At 64.9% G+C, this 17,494-nt stretch overlaps 3 protein-coding genes across 5 annotated transcripts; 2 read left to right on the top strand and 1 right to left on the bottom strand.

The window, feature by feature from the left end:
- The first annotated feature begins 344 nt into the window (after window positions 1-344).
- On the top strand, window positions 345-3,940 carry CHLRE_03g159600v5 (uncharacterized protein). Its single transcript, XM_043060677.1, has 2 exons — window positions 345-450; window positions 579-3,940. Exon 2 carries the CDS (start codon window positions 587-589, stop codon window positions 1,709-1,711), a length of 1,125 nt encoding a protein of 374 aa, XP_042925806.1. The 5' UTR covers window positions 345-450; window positions 579-586; the 3' UTR covers window positions 1,712-3,940.
- Window positions 3,941-4,034: 94 nt separating this feature from the next.
- On the bottom strand, window positions 4,035-5,854 carry CHLRE_03g159581v5 (uncharacterized protein). Of its 2 annotated transcripts, none has more exons than XM_043060676.1 (2): window positions 5,602-5,854; window positions 4,035-5,356 (listed from the first exon to the last, which is right to left on the bottom strand). In XM_043060676.1, exons 1-2 carry the CDS (start codon window positions 5,807-5,809, stop codon window positions 5,349-5,351), a joined length of 216 nt encoding a protein of 71 aa, XP_042925804.1. In that variant the 5' UTR covers window positions 5,810-5,854; the 3' UTR covers window positions 4,035-5,348. The 2 variants fall into 2 exon arrangements, with proteins under 2 accessions (XP_042925804.1, XP_042925805.1); XM_043060675.1 differs by having other exon boundaries at window positions 4,035-5,319.
- A 150-nt stretch (window positions 5,855-6,004) lies between these two features.
- Window positions 6,005-17,264, top strand: CHLRE_03g159550v5 (uncharacterized protein). 2 transcript variants are annotated; one of them, XM_043060674.1, is made up of 13 exons: window positions 6,005-6,307; window positions 6,484-6,617; window positions 6,792-7,069; window positions 7,215-7,479; window positions 7,664-7,750; window positions 7,957-8,070; window positions 8,209-9,826; window positions 9,982-10,762; window positions 10,907-11,585; window positions 11,758-11,953; window positions 12,191-12,465; window positions 12,622-12,861; window positions 12,988-17,264. In XM_043060674.1, the coding sequence occupies exons 1-13, from the start codon at window positions 6,160-6,162 to the stop codon at window positions 16,516-16,518; spliced, it is 8,346 nt and encodes a 2,781-aa protein (XP_042925803.1). In that variant the 5' UTR covers window positions 6,005-6,159; the 3' UTR covers window positions 16,519-17,264. The 2 variants fall into 2 exon arrangements, with proteins under 2 accessions (XP_042925803.1, XP_042925802.1); XM_043060673.1 differs by having other exon boundaries at window positions 9,955-10,762.
- Window positions 17,265-17,494: the final 230 nt, after the last annotated feature.

The following is a 17,494-nucleotide window of genomic DNA, read 5'->3' as shown; positions in this document are numbered from 1 at the left end:
TGAACCAGCACACATCACACGACACTCGCGTTGATTGTTATGTGCGCGAATGTGCTACGTGCCCAAAGCGTCCACCCATCCGCGGTGAGAGCCGCGTTCTCCCTGTGCAAGCTTTCTGGGCACAGACTCGTTGCTCTGGCTCGCTTGGCTCGCCTGCCCCCTTCATGCGGCATGGGAACTCTCGCATGGGAACTCTTGCATGGAGACTGCATGGGACCTGTCGCATGGGAACTCTTGCATGGAAACGGCATGGGATTACGGCCCCATGCTTGCATGTACGGGCAGGTTGTGCCATGGGAAGCGATGATGGACCCTATATCCAGCGTCCCAGCCCATAGCAGGTACTTAAGCTGCCAGGTACTTTCAGGTTGCAATCCATTCAAGCCGCTTCCCCACACAAACCCCACGGGCAAAACCCGTTGGGACACAACTTTTCTCCTCACTCCAACTGTAAGTCATCTTGGGTCCGGCCGGTTCCCTGTGATGGCGGTCCAGAAGCCACGAAGAATGCAATTGACTCAATACAGTTGCCATTCACAATGTATGTCTCCCTATGATGCCCCTGCACCTAACCACAGGCATCCAGATGAGGCCCGGCCCGCAGCCGCAGTGGCAGCCCGCTCCCGGCCCGCAGGCGCAATGGCAGCACGCCCCCGGCCCGCAGGCGCAGTGGCAGCCCGTCCCCGGCCTGCAGGCGCAGCAACCGCCCGCGCCCGGCCCGCAGGCGCAGCAGCCGCCCGTGCCTGGCCCGCAGGCGCAGTGGCAGCCCGCGCCCGGCCCACAGGCGCAGATGCAGCCCGCGCCTGGCCCGCCGGAGGCGCAGTGGCAGCCCGCCCCCGGCCCGCAGGCGCAGTGGCAGACCGTCCCCGGCCCGCAGGCGCAGCGGCAGCCCGCCCCCGGCCCGCAGGCACAGCAGCCGCCCGCGCCCGGCCCACAGGCGCAGCAGCCACCCGTGCCTGGCCCGCAGGCGCAGTGGCAGCCCGCGCCCGGCCCACAGGCGCCGATGCAGCCCGCGCCCGGCCCGGAGGCGCAGTGGCAGCCCGCCCCCGGCCCGCAGGCGCAGCGGCAGCCCGTGCCCGGTCCGCAGGCGCAGCAGCCGCCCGCTCCCGGCCCGCAGGCGCAGCGGCAGCCCGCTCCCGGCCCGCAGGCGCAGTGGCCACCCGCCCCCGGCCCGCAGGCGCAGTGGCAGCCCGCCCCAGGCCCGCAGGCGCAGTGGCAGCCCGTCCCCGGCCTGCAGGCGCAGCGGCAGCGTGCTCCCGGCCCGCAGCCGCAGCAGCCGCCCGCGCCCGGCCCGGAGGCGCAGTGGCAGCCCGCCCCCGGCCCGCAGCCGCAGCAGCCGCCCGCGCCCGGCCTGGAGGCGCAGTGGCAGCACGCCCCCGGCCCGCAGGCGCAGCGGCAGCCCGCTCCCGGCCCGCAGGCGCAGCAGCTGCCCGCGCCCGGCCCGCAGGCGCAGCGGCAGACCGCTCTCGGCCACGTGGCTGCGCAGCAGCTGGCGCATTCCCTGCGGCGGCGCATCCAGGTGGCCGATGCGGAGAAGCACCAGCTGCAGGTGAACACGTACCGGTACATTACTAAGCGTGTTGTCTCAAACGCAGTCAAGCGCGCTGAGGAGGCCGAGGCAGCACATGCTGCTGCGGAGTTGCGGGTACACGCGGCAGAGCAGGAGATGCAGAACCTAGTGGCCATCTTGTCTTGGCATGCACAAGGGTAGAGGGCCATTGTGGCGGGCGTTTAGGCGCATTGGTGCCCTGCCACCCTGTGTATGTACAGGCACTTGGCATGGTGCAGGCGAGTATGGTGCAAGCAACAGTAGTTAGTACGCTTTGGGTACCGTATGGTGCGGGTTGTGGCCGAGTGTGAATACGCAGCACCGCTGGTCGGTAAGTTTGGATTAGTGTATGTATGAAGTGGGATGTGGCACAGGAGGGAGAGTGGTGGATGCTGGTGTTGAGGAGGCCACGCAGCTAGGGAGGGGCCTTCTTCCCTGGGAAGCTGGGAAGGCGTGTCCCATGTTATGATAGTTATTGCCGGCTTGTAGGAGAGTTGCATCACTTGCATGCCAGCTAGGTCAACCGAGTGCTCTTACCGGAGCGCGGGTGCTCTTGCCAAGACTCACTGACTGTGTATTGGGCCCAGACTCAGCCACAGATGTAACACGTGATTGCAAATTGAGCAGACTCTTCACATTGGATCGCACGGCGTACGCAGGTTTCTTAGGCGGCCGGGCGAGCTGGGGCTGCAGCTGGAGCCCTCCTGCGGGGAGGGGAGGAAAGGGGAGGCGGAGGCGGCCGGTCGTGCATGACCCACAGCCCCACGACAGTAGCCGGGTGCACCCCTGACAGTAGCAGTACGTGTTGGGCGTGGTGATGATGCTGCACTAGTCTTATGCTGCCTGAGGTCCACCCAGCCCTACTGCTGCGGCAGGTTGTAAGTAAGAAAGGCGCGTCTCGCCTGAGGGCTTGCGTTGGGCCCCATAATGCGCTGCTCCCCGGAGATGCAAGCCCTGGCATGAAGTCCGAGCCCTCGCCTGTATGTGCATGTGTACCGTATGTACCGTACTGCCACGCTCAATTGGTGATTTTATAATTGGTGACAGTAAAAATTTGCGTTGGAATTAATCGCCTGACACATACTTTGGTGATGGGCTCTGGCAGAAGCCAGGCCGAATTACACCCGTGTCACGGAATTGGTGATGGGACCCCCCGAATCGTACCCAGCGTCGCTTTCGGCCCCGGCAGCTGCAACACAAGCCCTGCGCTTGCAGGCGCTCTCCAGCCAACGTACTACAGTGCTTCTGCTGCTCAGCTTTACAACCACGCACCAAGCAGCATCATACCGTACGGTATGCAACACAAGCCCCGCGCTTGCAGGCGCTATCCAGCCAATGTCCCACAGGGTCCCACAGCTTAAGCTGCTTAGGGCCTTTGGGGGCTACACTGAGCATTGTGCGTATACTATATGACTATTGCTTAGTATAGGAATAGCGTCACTAGCCAAAGCAGCCTGTTTGCGTGTGTTCGCCTGACTTGGATTCAGAGTGCACAGGAATTGGTGACGGGCTCTGGCAAATCCTAGTCGACATTGTTCCCTGCTACCAAATTGGTGATTTTCACCAAATTGGTGTCACCAATTGAGCGTGGCAGTACGGTATGTGATGTGTTAATAGCATAAGGGACAATATCCCTCGCCTGTGTGTGTGTGTGTGCGTGTGTGTATGTGTGTGTGTGTGTTAAAGAGCACAAGGAAAACGATGCGCAAAGACAGTGTATGCGATGCAGCAAAGCTGTGTGTGTGTGTGTGTGTGTGTGTGTGTGTGTGTGTCTGTGTGTCTCTGTGTCTGTCTGTGTCTGTCTGTCTGTCTGTCGCTGGGGTGGGGGTGGGGGTGGGAGGGCTGTAAGGACAGCACGTGCAAAGGACGAAGAACGTGTAGGGGGGGGGCTGGATTGACTTCTGGGGTCCTGAAGTTACTGAGTTGACGGAGGTGACTGGGCGGGCGTGATTGCGCAGGTGGCTAACGTCGTGCAAGGGTGTCGCAGCTCCGAACGACACGGACTGAGGGGTCCGTATCTCACAGAGCAGGGGACGCAGTGGCGAAGGCACGCGAACATAAACCTGTCCAGCTGCTTTTGAGTACAAACCGTGAACCGTGACACCCTTGATTGACGTGCTGCAGGGCAGCGGCCCGAAACGGGTATGCCAGTCGCAGAGACTGAGCTTTGACGGCAGCAGCACTATGCAGCCAATTTATGTACAGCCTAATTGGCTATTGCTGCATCCCATTTTTCGAAAGTCCCTATCGTATAGTGGTTAGTACATCACGTTGTGGCCGTGAAGACCCCGGCTCAAACCCGGGTAGGGACATGTTTGTGGTCCCTTAATGCCTTTTGATACGGCGTTGGCGTACGGAAGACTGTTAGCTGCAGTAGACCGACCTCAGGACACGACGCACAGCACCGGTGTGGGGCTGTACTCCACCCCAGCTTGTGGTGGCGTGCTGCTGCTGTCCATGCATGCGGGCCAGGGGATGCGGGCTTTCAGGCGTGGGACTCAGAGGAGGATGTCAAGAATAGGGAGACTCAGCGATGGCTGATCGGCCTGTTACCGATACACGCTGAGTCTGTGTGGGGGCTCAGCCCGTGTGCCCTCACCACCAGACCGGCCACCTGCGCACTGCGCGCAGCCGCAAGCATTTCTTCCAACATTTGCTGCCTTCCTTGCCGTATAAAGGCGGCGAGGCATGACGACTCAGCTTTACCGCGAGGAGCCGAGTCACCCGACCATGGAGTTGCGCCCTGCGGCAAGGCGCCAGCCATCCGTCGTCGAAACTGTAGCTTCAGCATCAACGCACCCTAGCCGCATGCTTCATCGTTGCCTCTGCCCCGTACAAGCGCGGCTATGCGAGAGGCCCCGCATCTGGGGCACGCAGCAATAGGACATACGGTTATTACTAAAATGGGCACCGCCTACACAATAGGACACGTGTGTCATGCAGGGACCACCACTGTAAAGACGACGGCTCTGTACGGCTACGCACAGTATCAAGTGCACTGCGCGCGCAGAATCCCCCAAGCCACAGTCACGCTTCACTGCCATCAATAGGGTTGCGCCGGGTCTTAGGATTAGAATTAATGTGAGAAAAATTCTAAATTATTATAATGGTATTTTGTAGAAGGCCCCCGAGACCGGGTTGCCCATCAAGCAGCGCCGTAGCAAATTCCATACCAGTTCGTCACACGAGCGTTCCTCACGCGCACAGCTTCACAACTGTGCCCCGTCCCCTGCCACACCTCACACAACCCTACACACGGCAGGTTAACACCAGGCTGCAGCCCGGCAAAGTAGAGCTGCATCGCAACTTACTGAGCGCTACCGAATTGCTGGAATCAGATCACTCTCAGCACAAAACCTCCATTGGGTTCCGCATGATTGCATCAGCAATCTCTGCATTGCTCAGACCCTGCGCGCGCATGAGCCCAATCCTCTCCGCTACTTGCTCTGACGGCACGTTGAGGACGCCAGGCGTATCAAGCACGACCATTTCCAACGCGTCTTCAGGATCAATACCCAATGCTCGAAAAGTCAGCAACACGTTACCCGCAGAGAAGAGGCACGCTGTCAGGAAGAAGCGCGGGGCTCGCTGGATGAGCCTCGGCAGGTACGTGTCAGCGGCGCCATAAGCTGAGAAGAACGCTTCCCAGGTGCCGATGTCCGCGTTCAACAGCTGGGGGCATTTCCGCAGCACATCTTCCAGTGCGTGTTGAGGCAGCAGCGACCGCAACGTCTCCAACGTGTCAAGGGCGCACTCTCCACGAGGTGCAGCTGTGGGAGAATCGATGGGCGGGCGGGCGTCACCCTTCTGTTGGCGCGGGTGCGTGGCAGAATCGTGCGTCACACCGAGCGGGCATAAGCGCAATGCAAGCGCCCCTGTACCTCGGTACTTGGCCAAAAATGAACCGAGGACACGGGTGGCCTACACCAGGGGGACCGCCTCCCCTGGCCTACACCGGCGACGGGCGGCCACGAATTTGGTGCCCACAACTCACAAGGGTCCGGCCTGCGTATGCGTGCCCCCGCCCCAGTACTGCCCAGTTTGGGCCTCACCTATACGCGAAGCCTCTGTAAAAGCGTCTGGCTGCTCTACTGAGGTGCGCCGCGCACTCGAATCAGCAACAACTGGACAGGCGACGACTGCGGACGCCCTCTGGTCCACAGCGCACTTGGGCAGATTTCCACGGTGTGTCAGGTGAATACACTTCGAGCCAGGGCGCCTAGGAGCAGCCGGGCAAGTATGAGCTTGGGTGATGCGCATTACAGCAGCACAAGAAGGCTCCTGTAACGTAGCGGGGCGCTCACGAATGGATTTAACCTTGTTCTACAACGGCATTAACAATGCACCGAGTACCGCGTCATTTGCCCGCCAGATGGTAATGCTGATTGGTTCCAGCGGCTCATCTGTCGCATTCTCCGCCCTTGCTGAATTGTGGAAAGCAATGATACACCAAGCGGAAATATTGACCTACTACGAAATGGACGGCCACTGTGGCCCTCCGACAGCCCCAGCGACAGCCCAGTCAACGGCGCTTTCCTTGGCAACATTTCACGCGTAGTTTGAAAAAAGATGCTGGGTCACAAGCTAATATCAACAGTCTAAGTGCAGTCATGGACGTTAGCGTAGGGTTGCGCCCGGCCCTGCTGTCGCTCAACGACGCCAACTTGGCGAGCCAGGGCGTCTATGCGGCGAAGCTCTTCATCGACAAGCTGCTGGGAGCTCAACAGGCGGGGAGCTGTGTGAAGGAGCTGTTGTCAGGTGGGGATGGGCAGGACAGGGGAGACGGGTGTGGAGGCTGCAAGGCGTGACGCAGGCAGGGCAAGTGGCGTTCGCGCACACACGTACACGGACGGGGTCCAGACAATCACAACTTGGTGACTGAGCATATGGCACCTGGGCGAACAAGCACGATACGGCATGCGCTCCCCCTACAGGCCTTGATAAATGCACACGTGCCGCTGCAAACAGCCGCATCGTGCTGCTGTCCTACATGCTGGCGACGCAGTCTTCGCTCAATCCTGTGCGGGCACTGCCACAAGCCATCCCCAGCCTCGTAGCTTACCTTCAGGTGGGTTATGTTACTCATGAGCCGGTTCGATGCGCGACAGAGTTGAGGACCTTAAGGCAGGCCGCCTGTGAGCTGCGCCGACCGGACCGCGCGCACCGCGTAGGACGTAGCGTTGCCGGCATGGCCGATAACGCATGCCTGCATCCTCCCCGACATCGCCACAAACCCCCTCAGAACCAGCGGCATTCCACTAACCTGGACGAGCTGCAAACGCTCGGGTGCCGCATTGGCCAAGTGCTGGCGGCGGCACTAGACGGCGCCAGCGCAGGCGGCGGGCAGGACTGGGCAGTCTCAGACACACGCCCGCAGCTGGACGCACGCGGCGGAGGCAGCTACGCGGCGGCGTACGCGGCGAGCAAGGGGCCGGTGGCAGCGGATGCTTCCCCTTGTCATGTGGACCCAGCGTGGGCGCTCAACCACGTTTTGCTGCCGCTGCTGCGGGTGGCCTGCAGGTGAGCACCGCGGGCACATGGAGCAGCGCGTGCAGTACATTACGGGGCCCGTTTAGTGCCACCGGCTGCCGGGAGCCTGACAGTCCATTACATGATTTGCATCTGCAGTCCTTATGCTCTTATGCTGATATGGGATCACGCACAGGAGCCCGGAGCGCGAATCCATGGCGGCGGCAGGCGCCGTGTTGGTGCCGCTGGTGCAGTCACTGGGCAGGGCGCTCCAGCCCGGTCGTCCGGTGATGGCTGGAACTGGCAGCGTCAGTGCGTCACAGGCCTCATCTTGGCTGTCTTCGCCCGTCGTGGCCGTGTTGGAGCGGCTGATGGGGTGGGCGTTCACGCTGATGGGTTCCGCCGCGACCGCACCGCAGCGCTCCTCGGCGGTGTTGCAGATGCTGGTCAGCTGCGTGCAGGTGCGGGGCTCGGCCGTGCGAGGGCGTGTCAGCGCGCTTGTGTAGTTGGTGGTCATTTGTTCCCTGTGTGCATTGGGTGGGGCCACCTTCGTATAGCAGCGGCCAGTAGTGGGCAGGTGGTTGACGGCATCTGGTTCTGGAACGGCGAGGGAACGGAGGGTTTCTGGTGTGCTGCGCTGCGCAGGCACTCGGGGAGGAGCTTGGCGCGGACGGAGCCAAGCGACTGGCGCTGGCAGCCACTGCCGGGCTGGACAATGCTGAGGACTGGCTGGTGAGTGGACGGCGCGGCTCTGGCTGCCTGACCTGCGGGACCTGCGGAAGTGCGGGTAGGCAATTTAGGCATACCGTATAAAGAGAGGACCCACAGGTGGCATGCCGTCTGGGTTGGGTGCACGCTGGCACACTACCTTAGCATGAGCACGCAGATACTGATCCCTTGACTATCCTGTTAAACCTGGCTGTGTTTATTTTCCGCAGGTGCGGCGCGAGGCGGCTAATTTGGTCACTGCCCTGGCGGAGCTGGGCGCTTCAGGCCGCGGCGGGGGAGCTGAGTGGATGGCTGGGCCCAACCGCCGTGAGTTCTTGACCCAGGTCAGTGCTGGCTACTGCAACGAACGGTCCGGTTTAGGGCTGAAGGCAACAGAATTTCTTTCTTGCTAGCAGTTTCCAGCATTGTCTGGCTCTCCCGCGTGCTTGGCTGAGCCTGCCCCGCCGCCCTGCTGCTTGCAGTCGCTTGAGGCGCTGCGGCACGACAAGATCCCACAGGTCCGGTCTGCAGTGCAGGCCGCCCTCAGCGCTGTGGCGCAGCTGCCGGGCGCGGAACTGACTATCTCGGCCCGCGGCTCTCTGGCTGCCGCTCCCGCCACCGCCGCCCCTAGCATGGCTGGCCCTGGACCAGAGCGTGGGGCGGGGCCGCGGCCGCGCAGCGGCTCGCCGCCGCAGGGGCAGGCGCAGCCAGCGCGCTTGGCGGAGCCAAACAGCCGCCACAGCAGCGGCACGGACCTGATGCCGCCGCAGCACCCGGCGAGGGACCAGCCGCAGGCTCCGGCGGCGCAGCAGCGGCAGCAGCAGCAGCATGACCAACCATTGATGCAGCATGCGTCGCGGCCAGTGAGCCGACAAGCCTCCATTCACGGCAAAGACGCAGGGCGCGGTGGCGCTGAGGGCGTGCAGCGCCTGCAGCAGGCAGGGCGTAGGACATCTGTCGCCAGCGCTTCAGAGGCTTGGCAGCGAAGTGCCCCAACCAACAACGACCACTCCCGCCAGAACCCCGTGCCGTCAGAATCTCTCCGGTCCATGGGCAGCCGGCAGCGCAGCAGCGACGGCAGCGCCGCCGCGGCACCCTGGCCCTTGCTGCCACGAAGGCAGGACCGCCAGGGCGACAGCACCGGCGCCGGTGACACGGCGGATGTAGCAGTGGCGAGCATCGGTGGCTGGATGCCCATGGCTGACGGCGGCCCTATCGCAGTGGCAAGCAGCAGCGGAATGGGCGGCGGAGAGGGGGCGTGGGCAATTGCAGTCGCTCAGCCGCATGCAGGCGATGCAGATTACCGGGAACGGCATGTCGAAGAGGCGGAGGGCGCAGAAGAGGGGCTGGAGGAGGCAGAGGGTGACAACAGCGAGCCGCTGGACTCCACGCAGCAAGGAGCGGCGGGGTTTGGATCGGAAGGAGGAGAGCTTGCGCTGGAGGAAGAGGGTTTGGTCCGTGGTCCCACGGCAGCTTACGGTGCGGCGCCATCGCGCCAGCTACAGCAGCCGTACGAGGAGGAAGCAGAGGGAGAAGAAGACCAACAGCCTCGCATGTACGCGGGGTCGCCTCAGCAGCAGGGGCCTGGAAGCCCCGAGGGCGCAGCGGAGGCGCAGCATCTGTCAGACTTCACTGGCGCTGTCGCGACATCAGGCACGGCGGTCGCCTGGGCGATACCCTTCAGCAGTCAGGGCGGGCACGCGTCGAGGCCGGCCTCAACTGCAGGGCGCCATGGCGGCGGCGCCTCTGACGGCAGCGCCAGCTTTCGACGGTCTTCTTTGAGTGATGCGGGGGGCCCGCAGGACGCTCGCCTGCAAAGCTACGGCCATGATAGACCTGCAGCTGCGGCTCCGCCTCCGGCGACCTCCGGCATGCCGCGGCCGTATGGAGCACACTTGCCGGCGCCCCGGCCGCCGGCGGTGGATGGCTCGTGGAGTGGAGCACCGCAACCGCCGGCAGGTACAACTCAGGAAGCTGACCATGACTGGTACATGAGTCGTGCAGGCGGTAGCTATGCCGCTGGCTACGGGGCTGGCGGTGGCTACGCGAGGGCGTACGGCGGAGGGCAGTACGACAGCCTGCCCGACGACTACGCCGCAGGTGGGTCTATTTGTGTTCACTTAATTGTTAGGAGAGTAAAGCCTGCGGCTGCCAGGTCAGCTTGCTGCCATGCATGCCCTGTTATTCATGTCGAGATGCCCTCAACACACTTGCCATGCATGATGCAGGCTGCTCGTGCCTCGCGCGCCCCACAGACCTCCCTACGCTGCTCCCCAGCAAGAGCCCGCGCTTCCCACTGGACGCTGGCCGGGAGCGGGCGGTGGCGCCCCCTCCCCGCCAGCGGCTGCCACCAGGTTTAAGCTACGCAGCAATGGATGACGCCGGCGCTGACCCCGGGCCGGGTGCCCGCAGTGCTAGGCCGTGCTCGCAGCCACGCCAGCAGGCGCTGCCGCTGGTGCAGCCGCCTTGGCGCTGCCCGTCCCGCGGTCCGTCGCCTCCACTCCGTTCACGCTCGCCAGGAGGCTTCTACGAGGGCGCCGACGGAAGCGGCAGTGGCGGCGGCGGCGGTGGTGGTGGCGGCGGTGCTGCAGCCGCGGCTGGCGCTGAGCGGCAGGTGCAACGGCCAGACCCCTCGCGCATGCCGCCTGCTGGAGTCAAGTCCAGTGCGGCGGTCAGGAGTGACGCGGCGCGTGCGGCTCAGTCTGGAGAGGGCGCATTACATGCTGGTTTGGCTGCAACTGCAGCAGTCAAGCCTCCCCGCATGTCGTTCAACGGTGGCGGTGGCGGCTGGGGCGGTTCCGGGCCGCCTACGTCTGCCAGTGCTAGGCAGGGCTGGACGGCTGTGGGCCGTGCCGGCGCTGCCGCGGCTACGGCCGAGATGCGTGCAGTGGCGGGAGTGGCATCCTCTGCCGGCGACGGCAATAGAAGGCGCAACGCTCCCGCAGCCGACTGCTGTGGACCGGTCTCTGCGTCCTCCCCGCCGCGGCGCTACCAGCGGCGGGACGACACACGCGTCAGCTTGGGATGGCCTTTTGGGTGAGCAGGGCCGTACCTGATTTTACACCGTAGTTAGGGCCCGTGGGGCACTGACTTGCACGGATCAAAAAGGTTTCCAGCATTGCACGGCAGCACCACTTTCACAGCCTTGCATGCTGTTGTTGCTGTATGCAAATGCAACAGGTACCGACCGCCCAAGGCCAGCTCGCGCTTCGTCCGCCCCAGTGCGCCCGCCGAGCACTTCGGCGTGCAGGTCTTTGCAAAGGAGCCGCCGCCGCCGTCGCCGCCGCCGCCGTCGCCGCCGCCACCTCCGCCTCCACCTGAGTCCGACCCAGACGTGCAGCCAGGCAGCCCCTCACACCAATACGTTGTTAACGTCCACACAGAGAGCTCTCCTGGCCACCGTACGGCAATGGTGATTACGGCATCGCCATCCCCGGGCAAGCGCAGAGCTGACGTTAATAACGCCGCCCGCCACCCGCCCATCACTGCCGCCACGCCAACGCCAAGAACGCCTAGGGGCATGGTGGAGGCCGCCGCTGCAGCGGCTATGGCTGCGATGGCTGCGGCAACGACGGCGGCAGGGGACGGCAGTCAAGCTGGGGCGGTGCACAGCTCGGTGGTGGAGGGCGGCGGGGAAGGGCAGCAGCCAGTGCGTGTGACGGCGCGGGTGCGGCTTGTGGGAGCACCCGGCGTCGGAGACGCTGGGCAGCTCAGCAGCCCGACTTGGAGCAGCAGCGGCGGGCTGGGTGGCGACGGCCACAGCACTTATGGAGGCGATGACGGCGGTGGAGGCGGTCGGTCGGCCGCGGCGGCGGCGGCGGGCGCGCTGCAGGACCAGCTGCAGTCCGTGGTTGAGCAGGTGGGTAGGATGCGCACGTGATCAAGAACACAAGCAGCGATATGCACTTGTGGGGCAGGTCTACTTTGTGACGGCAAAGCAGGAGACCGTAGCCAAGGTTTGCATACTACGCAAAAGTGCCCACACGTACCGCGTAGTTTACCGGATGTGCATGCAACATGTCGGCACGCAGGCACGCGCACTGCAGGCGTCTCTTGCTCAGCGCCCCGGCAAGCGGCCGCGGCGGCGCTGGAACACACAGCCACATCAGCAGGGGCAACACCCAGTGTCACCTACACCGGCCTTTCCCAGCATGACGGCTGCGACAGACCCGCTTTCCGCAGCGGCAGCAGCTCAGCAGCTGCAAATGCTTGTGCAACAAGCAGCGAGTGAGTGGTTAGGGCTGACGCTGTCCTTCTGTGTCTGTACCCAGCTGCAAGTGCCATTCGGTGGCGCTGATCCGCTTAAGGAAGGCCTTTCGCTTCACGCAATCAGCCGTGTTCCCTGCAAGCCGACGCCGCAACCCCACCTGAGCCTGGCTATACCAACACCTCTGGCTGCACCCCGGCCTTAGCCTGGCTTTACCAACGCCTCTGTAATTGTATTGCTTCTTTGCTTTGCCACAGGTGCACAGGCAGGCCTTCAGGCCTACCTTATGACCGCCGCACCAGCGCTGCTGGGCAGTGGGCCCGCCGCAGGCACTGCCGCCGGCGAACTGCTGGCGGCGGCAGCAGCCATGGCAGCCGGAGGCACCAGCGCCGGCGCAGTCGGCGGCGGCGGGGGCGGCGGTGCTGGCCTGGTGCTGCCGCAAGGCCTGGCGGGCGGAGCGACTGCGGGGCCGTTGGCGCTGCAGGGCGCTGTGAACAGGCTGGAGGAGCTGGTGTTGGCGCTTCAGCGCCAGGTGGGTGGTGGCGCCGGGACGCGTGGCTTGGGCTTGCCGCTTTTGGGAGAAGGCCACGTGCCTACATGCACAGCGCGTGCCTGCGTGCAATGTGGCAGGGTACGGCGTGCTCCTCAGGACGTACTAATGCCCACCCGGTGCCCGCTCCACCTGCAGGCTGCGGGTGGTGGCACGCTGCCCAGCAGCTCGGCTAGCCCCCACCCCTCGCAGCCGCCCACCCGGCCCGGCTCCATGTCAGCCATTCCAGGCGGCGCAGATGCGATGCCGGGCCGCCCCGCAGCGGCCGGGCAGCTGAGCCTGACTGGCGAAGATTCAGGGCCCGCGGGTGCAGGCGGCAGCACTGCAGGGATCCTGGGGCCCGAAGCGACAGGCGCCCTGCGCGAGCTCATCCAACAGGTGGGTCGCGCGTTGCGCATACGGTATACGAAACTGGTGGTTAGTAGGGAAGCGCCGGCTCTGCCTGCTTTGATGTGCTGAAACGGCAATGGATTTCGCGAGTTGCTCACATGCCGTTGTGTGCAGGTGGAAGCGACTCGGGAGTCCATCAGCCGCACCACCAGCGGCCTGGACGCCCGTGCGCTGCGGCACTCGGACAGCCGCGCCTCGGTCGGCCGCGACGGTGGCGGCATCCACCCCGGCATGCGGCACACCAACTCATCCATAGGCCTTGGCAGCAGCATGAGCTACAGCCTCGCCCAGATCAACAACCAATGGAGTGTGCCACCCATTCCGGCACGGCGCGGCGCGCAGACCAGTGGCGGCGGTGCCGGGCCGGCAGCCGCAGGCGGCATAGGTGGCGGAGGCACAGGGAGTCGCGGCGGCGGCGAAGCTGGCACAATTGGTAGTGCCGCGGTGGGTGGGTCTGCCTCGACGCCGCCGGTTGGCAAGAAGACACCGGCCGCATCCGAGCCGTCGTCAAGTGGCGGCGCGCCGCCGCGTCCAGCGTGGGGCTCGGAGGCAGAAGCTGGCGGCAGTCCTGGCGTCGCTGGCGCGCCGCGTGTGCGCTTTGCCATCTCAGGTGGCGGCGCGGCGGGCAGCGGGGGCGGCAGCGGCGGCGCTGCAGCCGCCGGCCGTGGCAGCGGGGCAGCGGGCGATCCAGACAGCAAAAGGCTGGGCGGCATCGCTGGTGGCAGCTGGCGGCAGCGCGCACAAGGCAGCAGTCGCGCCCGCCAGGGACGTCGCGGCACAGACGACGAACACTACGACCGTGCAGACGAGAACGACACGGATGGCATGTACGAAGAGTATGATGAGTACGGCCGCCTCGTGCACAGCGGCGGCGGCCGTGGCTACGCATCCGGTGGCGGCGACGGAGACCGGCGCTGTGGAAGAGGGACGCGGCGAGACAGCGGCCGGTCCGGCACAACGGGGGCGCTGCAGGATCTTGTCAACAGGACCGGCTCGCTGCTACTGCCCGGTGAGCCGCCGTTCCAATGGCGCGGCGGGGGCAGCGGGGGGAGTGGTAGCGGCCTTGCTAGGCGCCGCTCGCCACAGGACCGCGACGGCGGCACCAGTGCCCACAGCGACGCAGCTGAAACAGCATGGGCAGAGGCAGGTTACGACAGCACCGGCCGGCCCATTCACGTGCACTTGCACCACCACAACCAGCAACAGGTGCTGCGGCGCGAGCAGCACCTGCAACAGTACACGCAGGGGTACGCGCAGACAGCTCCTCCGGGTGCGGGACCGCCAGCAAGGCTGGGGGCGGGGCATCAGTCGCAGAGCTACTGGCCGCTGCCGCTACAGCAGCAGCTGCTCTCCGCGCGTCAGCGGGAGTCGCCCGAGCGCTACCCAGCCCTGGCCTGGGCACCGGCAGCACCAGTGGCGGGTAGTGGTCGCTCCCTGGGCCGGGCGCCAGCAGGCATAGCGCATTTGCCGCCATACCGCGCTGCTGCGGGCGTGGCGGGGCTGCTGTCGCTGCCGCTGGCACCACAGCTGGAACAGCCGGTGCAGGCGCGGACCGAGCTTGGCATGCCACGCGTCATTGACTTCAGGCCCGTCGTCCCCATAGCTTCTGCCCGACCATCAGTGCTGCAGCAGGGTGCCGTATCACCCCCCAGCACCTCGGCCTCGCCCCTCCTGCCCGGCTCCACCGCGGCCCCGCTGCCTACTGGAGCCGCCCTGGGACTAGCTGGGGCCGTGGGCTTGCACCCGTCCCTCCACCCGGCAGCGGCACAACCACGCCACCCGTCACCTACACTGCAGGCTTCAGTGTCACGGCTGCAAAGCCTTGGGGCCCAGCTGCGGGGTACAGTAAGCGGGGCAGCGGCGGCTGGCGGCTGGCAGAACGAATCAGCGGAGGCGGCAGCGGCGCAACAGCAGCAGCGAGTACAGCCGCTGGCGTACGAGCTCAGATCTGAGCCACGTGAGCCACGCTACCCCGCTCCTGCCGGGCCAACGGCGCTTCCTGCAACGCTAACAACAGGCGGCGGTGGAGGCCCGGGGGGATTCGGAGGCGGGTTGGCAGGGTTGGCAGGATTCACGCCTCCCCGGTCATACACACAGCCCACGTCGCCCTCTGTGGTGACGATCTTTGCGCCCGAGACCAGCCACCTCACAATCAACCCGCCAGCGCCAACGACCGCAGCAACCCAGCCAGGAGGCTGGGGCTCCCTAAGCGCAGCAGCCGCTGCCGCGGCGGCACGAGTCGCCGCCATCACGGACGTAGCTGACACGGCCGCGTCAACACAGCTACAGCCACGCGGCGGCCTGGACCTGCAGAGGGCAGTACCAGCTGTAACTGGGGCGCTGGGGACACCGGCTGCGGCCTTGAACCCGCTCAACATTTCTCTGGAGGAGCCCCTGTTCCTGGAGCTTTACACCTCGCCGGCCGAGGCTGGGGGTGAGGCACCTGATGACGTGTTGGGCGGCACGACGGATCAAGGCGGCTCGCTGCGCCCGCCAGAGGTCATTGGTGGTCAGGCGCACTTGCCGCCAAGCCCGGCACGGCAAGCGACGTCTCAGGCGCACGCAGCGGCTGCTGCCACCGGCACGAGCGGCTCTGCTGCCGACATGGTGGCGATGGCGTCGGTGGTGGACCTGGCGGCGCAGCAGGACACGGCTACCAGTGCGCTCGCTGCTACCCGCTTGGCGGCAGCCTGGGGTCCAAGGCCTGACGACGGGGAAGACGAAGACGAGGCCCATTTGTACGCGTTGCCCATGCTGGAGGACCTAAGCAGCCCCCATGCTTCCACTTCACCTCCACCTGCTTTTCAGGCGTGTGCGCAGCCGACAACTGCACTCGAATCTGGGCCCGGGTCTGGACGCTTGGCCGCGGGCGCACCAGGTGACGCAGACCTTGAGAGGCTATTCCCAGCAACTGCCGCCGCCATGGCTGCAAGGCAGAGCACCTCGCTCACGCAGTCGCCGCTGCAGCCAGGGGCGCATGCAGCGCCAGCGCCTGGGCAGTATCCAGGTAGCCCCGAGGCTGCGGGTGGGGGCCACAGCGGCGGAAATGCAGAGGCCCAGGTGCGGTCCTCGTGGGCGGCAGAGGCTGGCACGTTGGACGCTTCTTTTGTAGCCACGGGCGCCATGCCCACGCCGCTGCCGATTCGCCCTGCAACCGAAGCACATCCAGCAGGCGATGCCCAGCCTCCGCCGCTACAGCTCTCTGAGGAGCCGGTGCCTGTGTCCAGGCCCCCGAAAGGCTCTGTGGCCACTGCAGCTGCTACTGCTGGCACGGCCACTGCGCAGGCCATGTTGGGGGTCGCCATGCCGCGACTGCTGCGACCAGAGAACCTTCAGGCGCTGCGGGACTCGGCCACCGGCTTGGCTCGTTCAAGCATCGAGGCCGTGCGCGAGGTGGAGGGCCTGGTGGTGCGGCTGACACTGCTGCAGCAGCAGCTAGCTGAGGGCAGGCGCAGCAGCGCTGGCAACGCTGCGTTGGTGCCGGTGAATCCCCGCACGGTCGCACTGGAGGCGGAGGCGTTGGAGCAGGAGGCTGCCCCGCTAGGGAGCGTGGCAGAGAGTGCGGGAGGAGTGCATGACGCAGTAGAAGGCGGGGAGGGCGGGGATGCAGAGGAGGATGAGGTCTTCGAGCTACCGATCGTGTGAAATCATGTGAGCTGTATGTGGATGTGGCGGGGTCATAACATGTTTTGCCCAGTCCCCATGCAGAACAATACGTGACTGTGTGAGCTATAAGGCTTCCAGGCTTGAACTGCGGTACCTGTGCGAGAGGCAGTGGCCCGAAATGGGGTCACCGGTGCAGAGGCTGGAGTCCGTTAGCGTGGTGTTTGGCACGCGGCAGGAGTGCAATTCTGACCCTTGCCCGACTTTTTCATGTATAGCCTAATTGGCCACTTGTGCATACCGGTTTTCGAGAAGTCCCTATCGTATAGTGGTTAGTACATCACGTTGTGGCCGTGAAGACCCCGGCTCAAACCCGGGTAGGGACAGGTTTTGGGTCCCCCTGATAGCCTTTTGGTGCGGCGTTGGCGTACGGCAGTCTGTTTGGTGCACAAGGATGCGGCAGCCGACCCCAGGGCACGACTCACGTCACCGGTATGGGGCCGTACACTACCCCAGCTTGTGGTGGCGTGCTTCTGCTGTCCCTGCATGCGAGCTTTCAGGTGTCGCGCGGAACGCGTGGCCGAGAGGACTAGCTGAGGGGTCACAGGGGGTGGTTTTGCACGGTCTCCTGTCGCGTGTATCGCACTTCGCTGACTGGCATCCCTATGGCCGCGCCTGTGGGAGGTGGGGACGATGAAGTCAGGGAGGCACATCACTGCTGAATCCGGGGTGAAGTGCCGACGGCAGAGCCGGTTGAGCTTGCACCGCTACTGTAACGAACATGCATTTTTGGACCTCTGCCTGCCAGCTGGTAACCTGTTCGGTACGGCAGGAGCAGTTGAGCGTCCTATGGGAGCACGACTACGGGTAGGGTAGGCCAACGGCGCTGCAGGCGGCACGCGCCTAGGGTGCAGAGCAGGTGCCATGGAGCTAGTGAGTTGGTGCCCTGCTGAACGTGCATGCCGCAGAGCATCATGCTCAAGCGCTCCCGGAACGCATACAGTCGCTGCCATTCGAC

The sequence above is a fragment of the Chlamydomonas reinhardtii genome, chromosome 3 (assembly GCF_000002595.2).
Source record: "Chlamydomonas reinhardtii strain CC-503 cw92 mt+ chromosome 3, whole genome shotgun sequence".
Lineage (NCBI taxonomy): Eukaryota > Viridiplantae > Chlorophyta > Chlorophyceae > Chlamydomonadales > Chlamydomonadaceae > Chlamydomonas > Chlamydomonas reinhardtii.
The sequence above is the reverse complement of the archived record's forward strand: the minus strand, read 5'-3'. Positions and strand labels throughout refer to the sequence as shown.

What these genes read in the sequence shown, in the direction of transcription:
- CHLRE_03g159550v5 (XM_043060673.1), top strand. Translation starts at nt 6,160, where the DNA reads ATGGACGTTAGCGTAGGGTTGCGCCCGGCCCTGCTGTCGCTCAACGAC. An exon ending in TGTGAAGGAGCTGTTGTCAG is followed by an intron (nt 6,308 to 6,483) that starts GTGGGGATGGGC and finishes CTCCCCCTACAG; the next exon opens with GCCTTGATAAATGCACACGT. An exon ending in GCCGTGAGTTCTTGACCCAG is followed by an intron (nt 8,071 to 8,208) that starts GTCAGTGCTGGC and finishes TGCTGCTTGCAG; the next exon opens with TCGCTTGAGGCGCTGCGGCA.
- CHLRE_03g159581v5 (XM_043060675.1), bottom strand. Translation starts at nt 5,809, where the DNA reads ATGCGCATCACCCAAGCTCATACTTGCCCGGCTGCTCCTAGGCGCCCT. An exon ending in TACAGAGGCTTCGCGTATAG is followed by an intron (nt 5,320 to 5,601) that starts GTGAGGCCCAAA and finishes ATTCTCCCACAG; the next exon opens with CTGCACCTCGTGGAGAGTGC.
- CHLRE_03g159600v5 (XM_043060677.1), top strand. Translation starts at nt 587, where the DNA reads ATGAGGCCCGGCCCGCAGCCGCAGTGGCAGCCCGCTCCCGGCCCGCAG.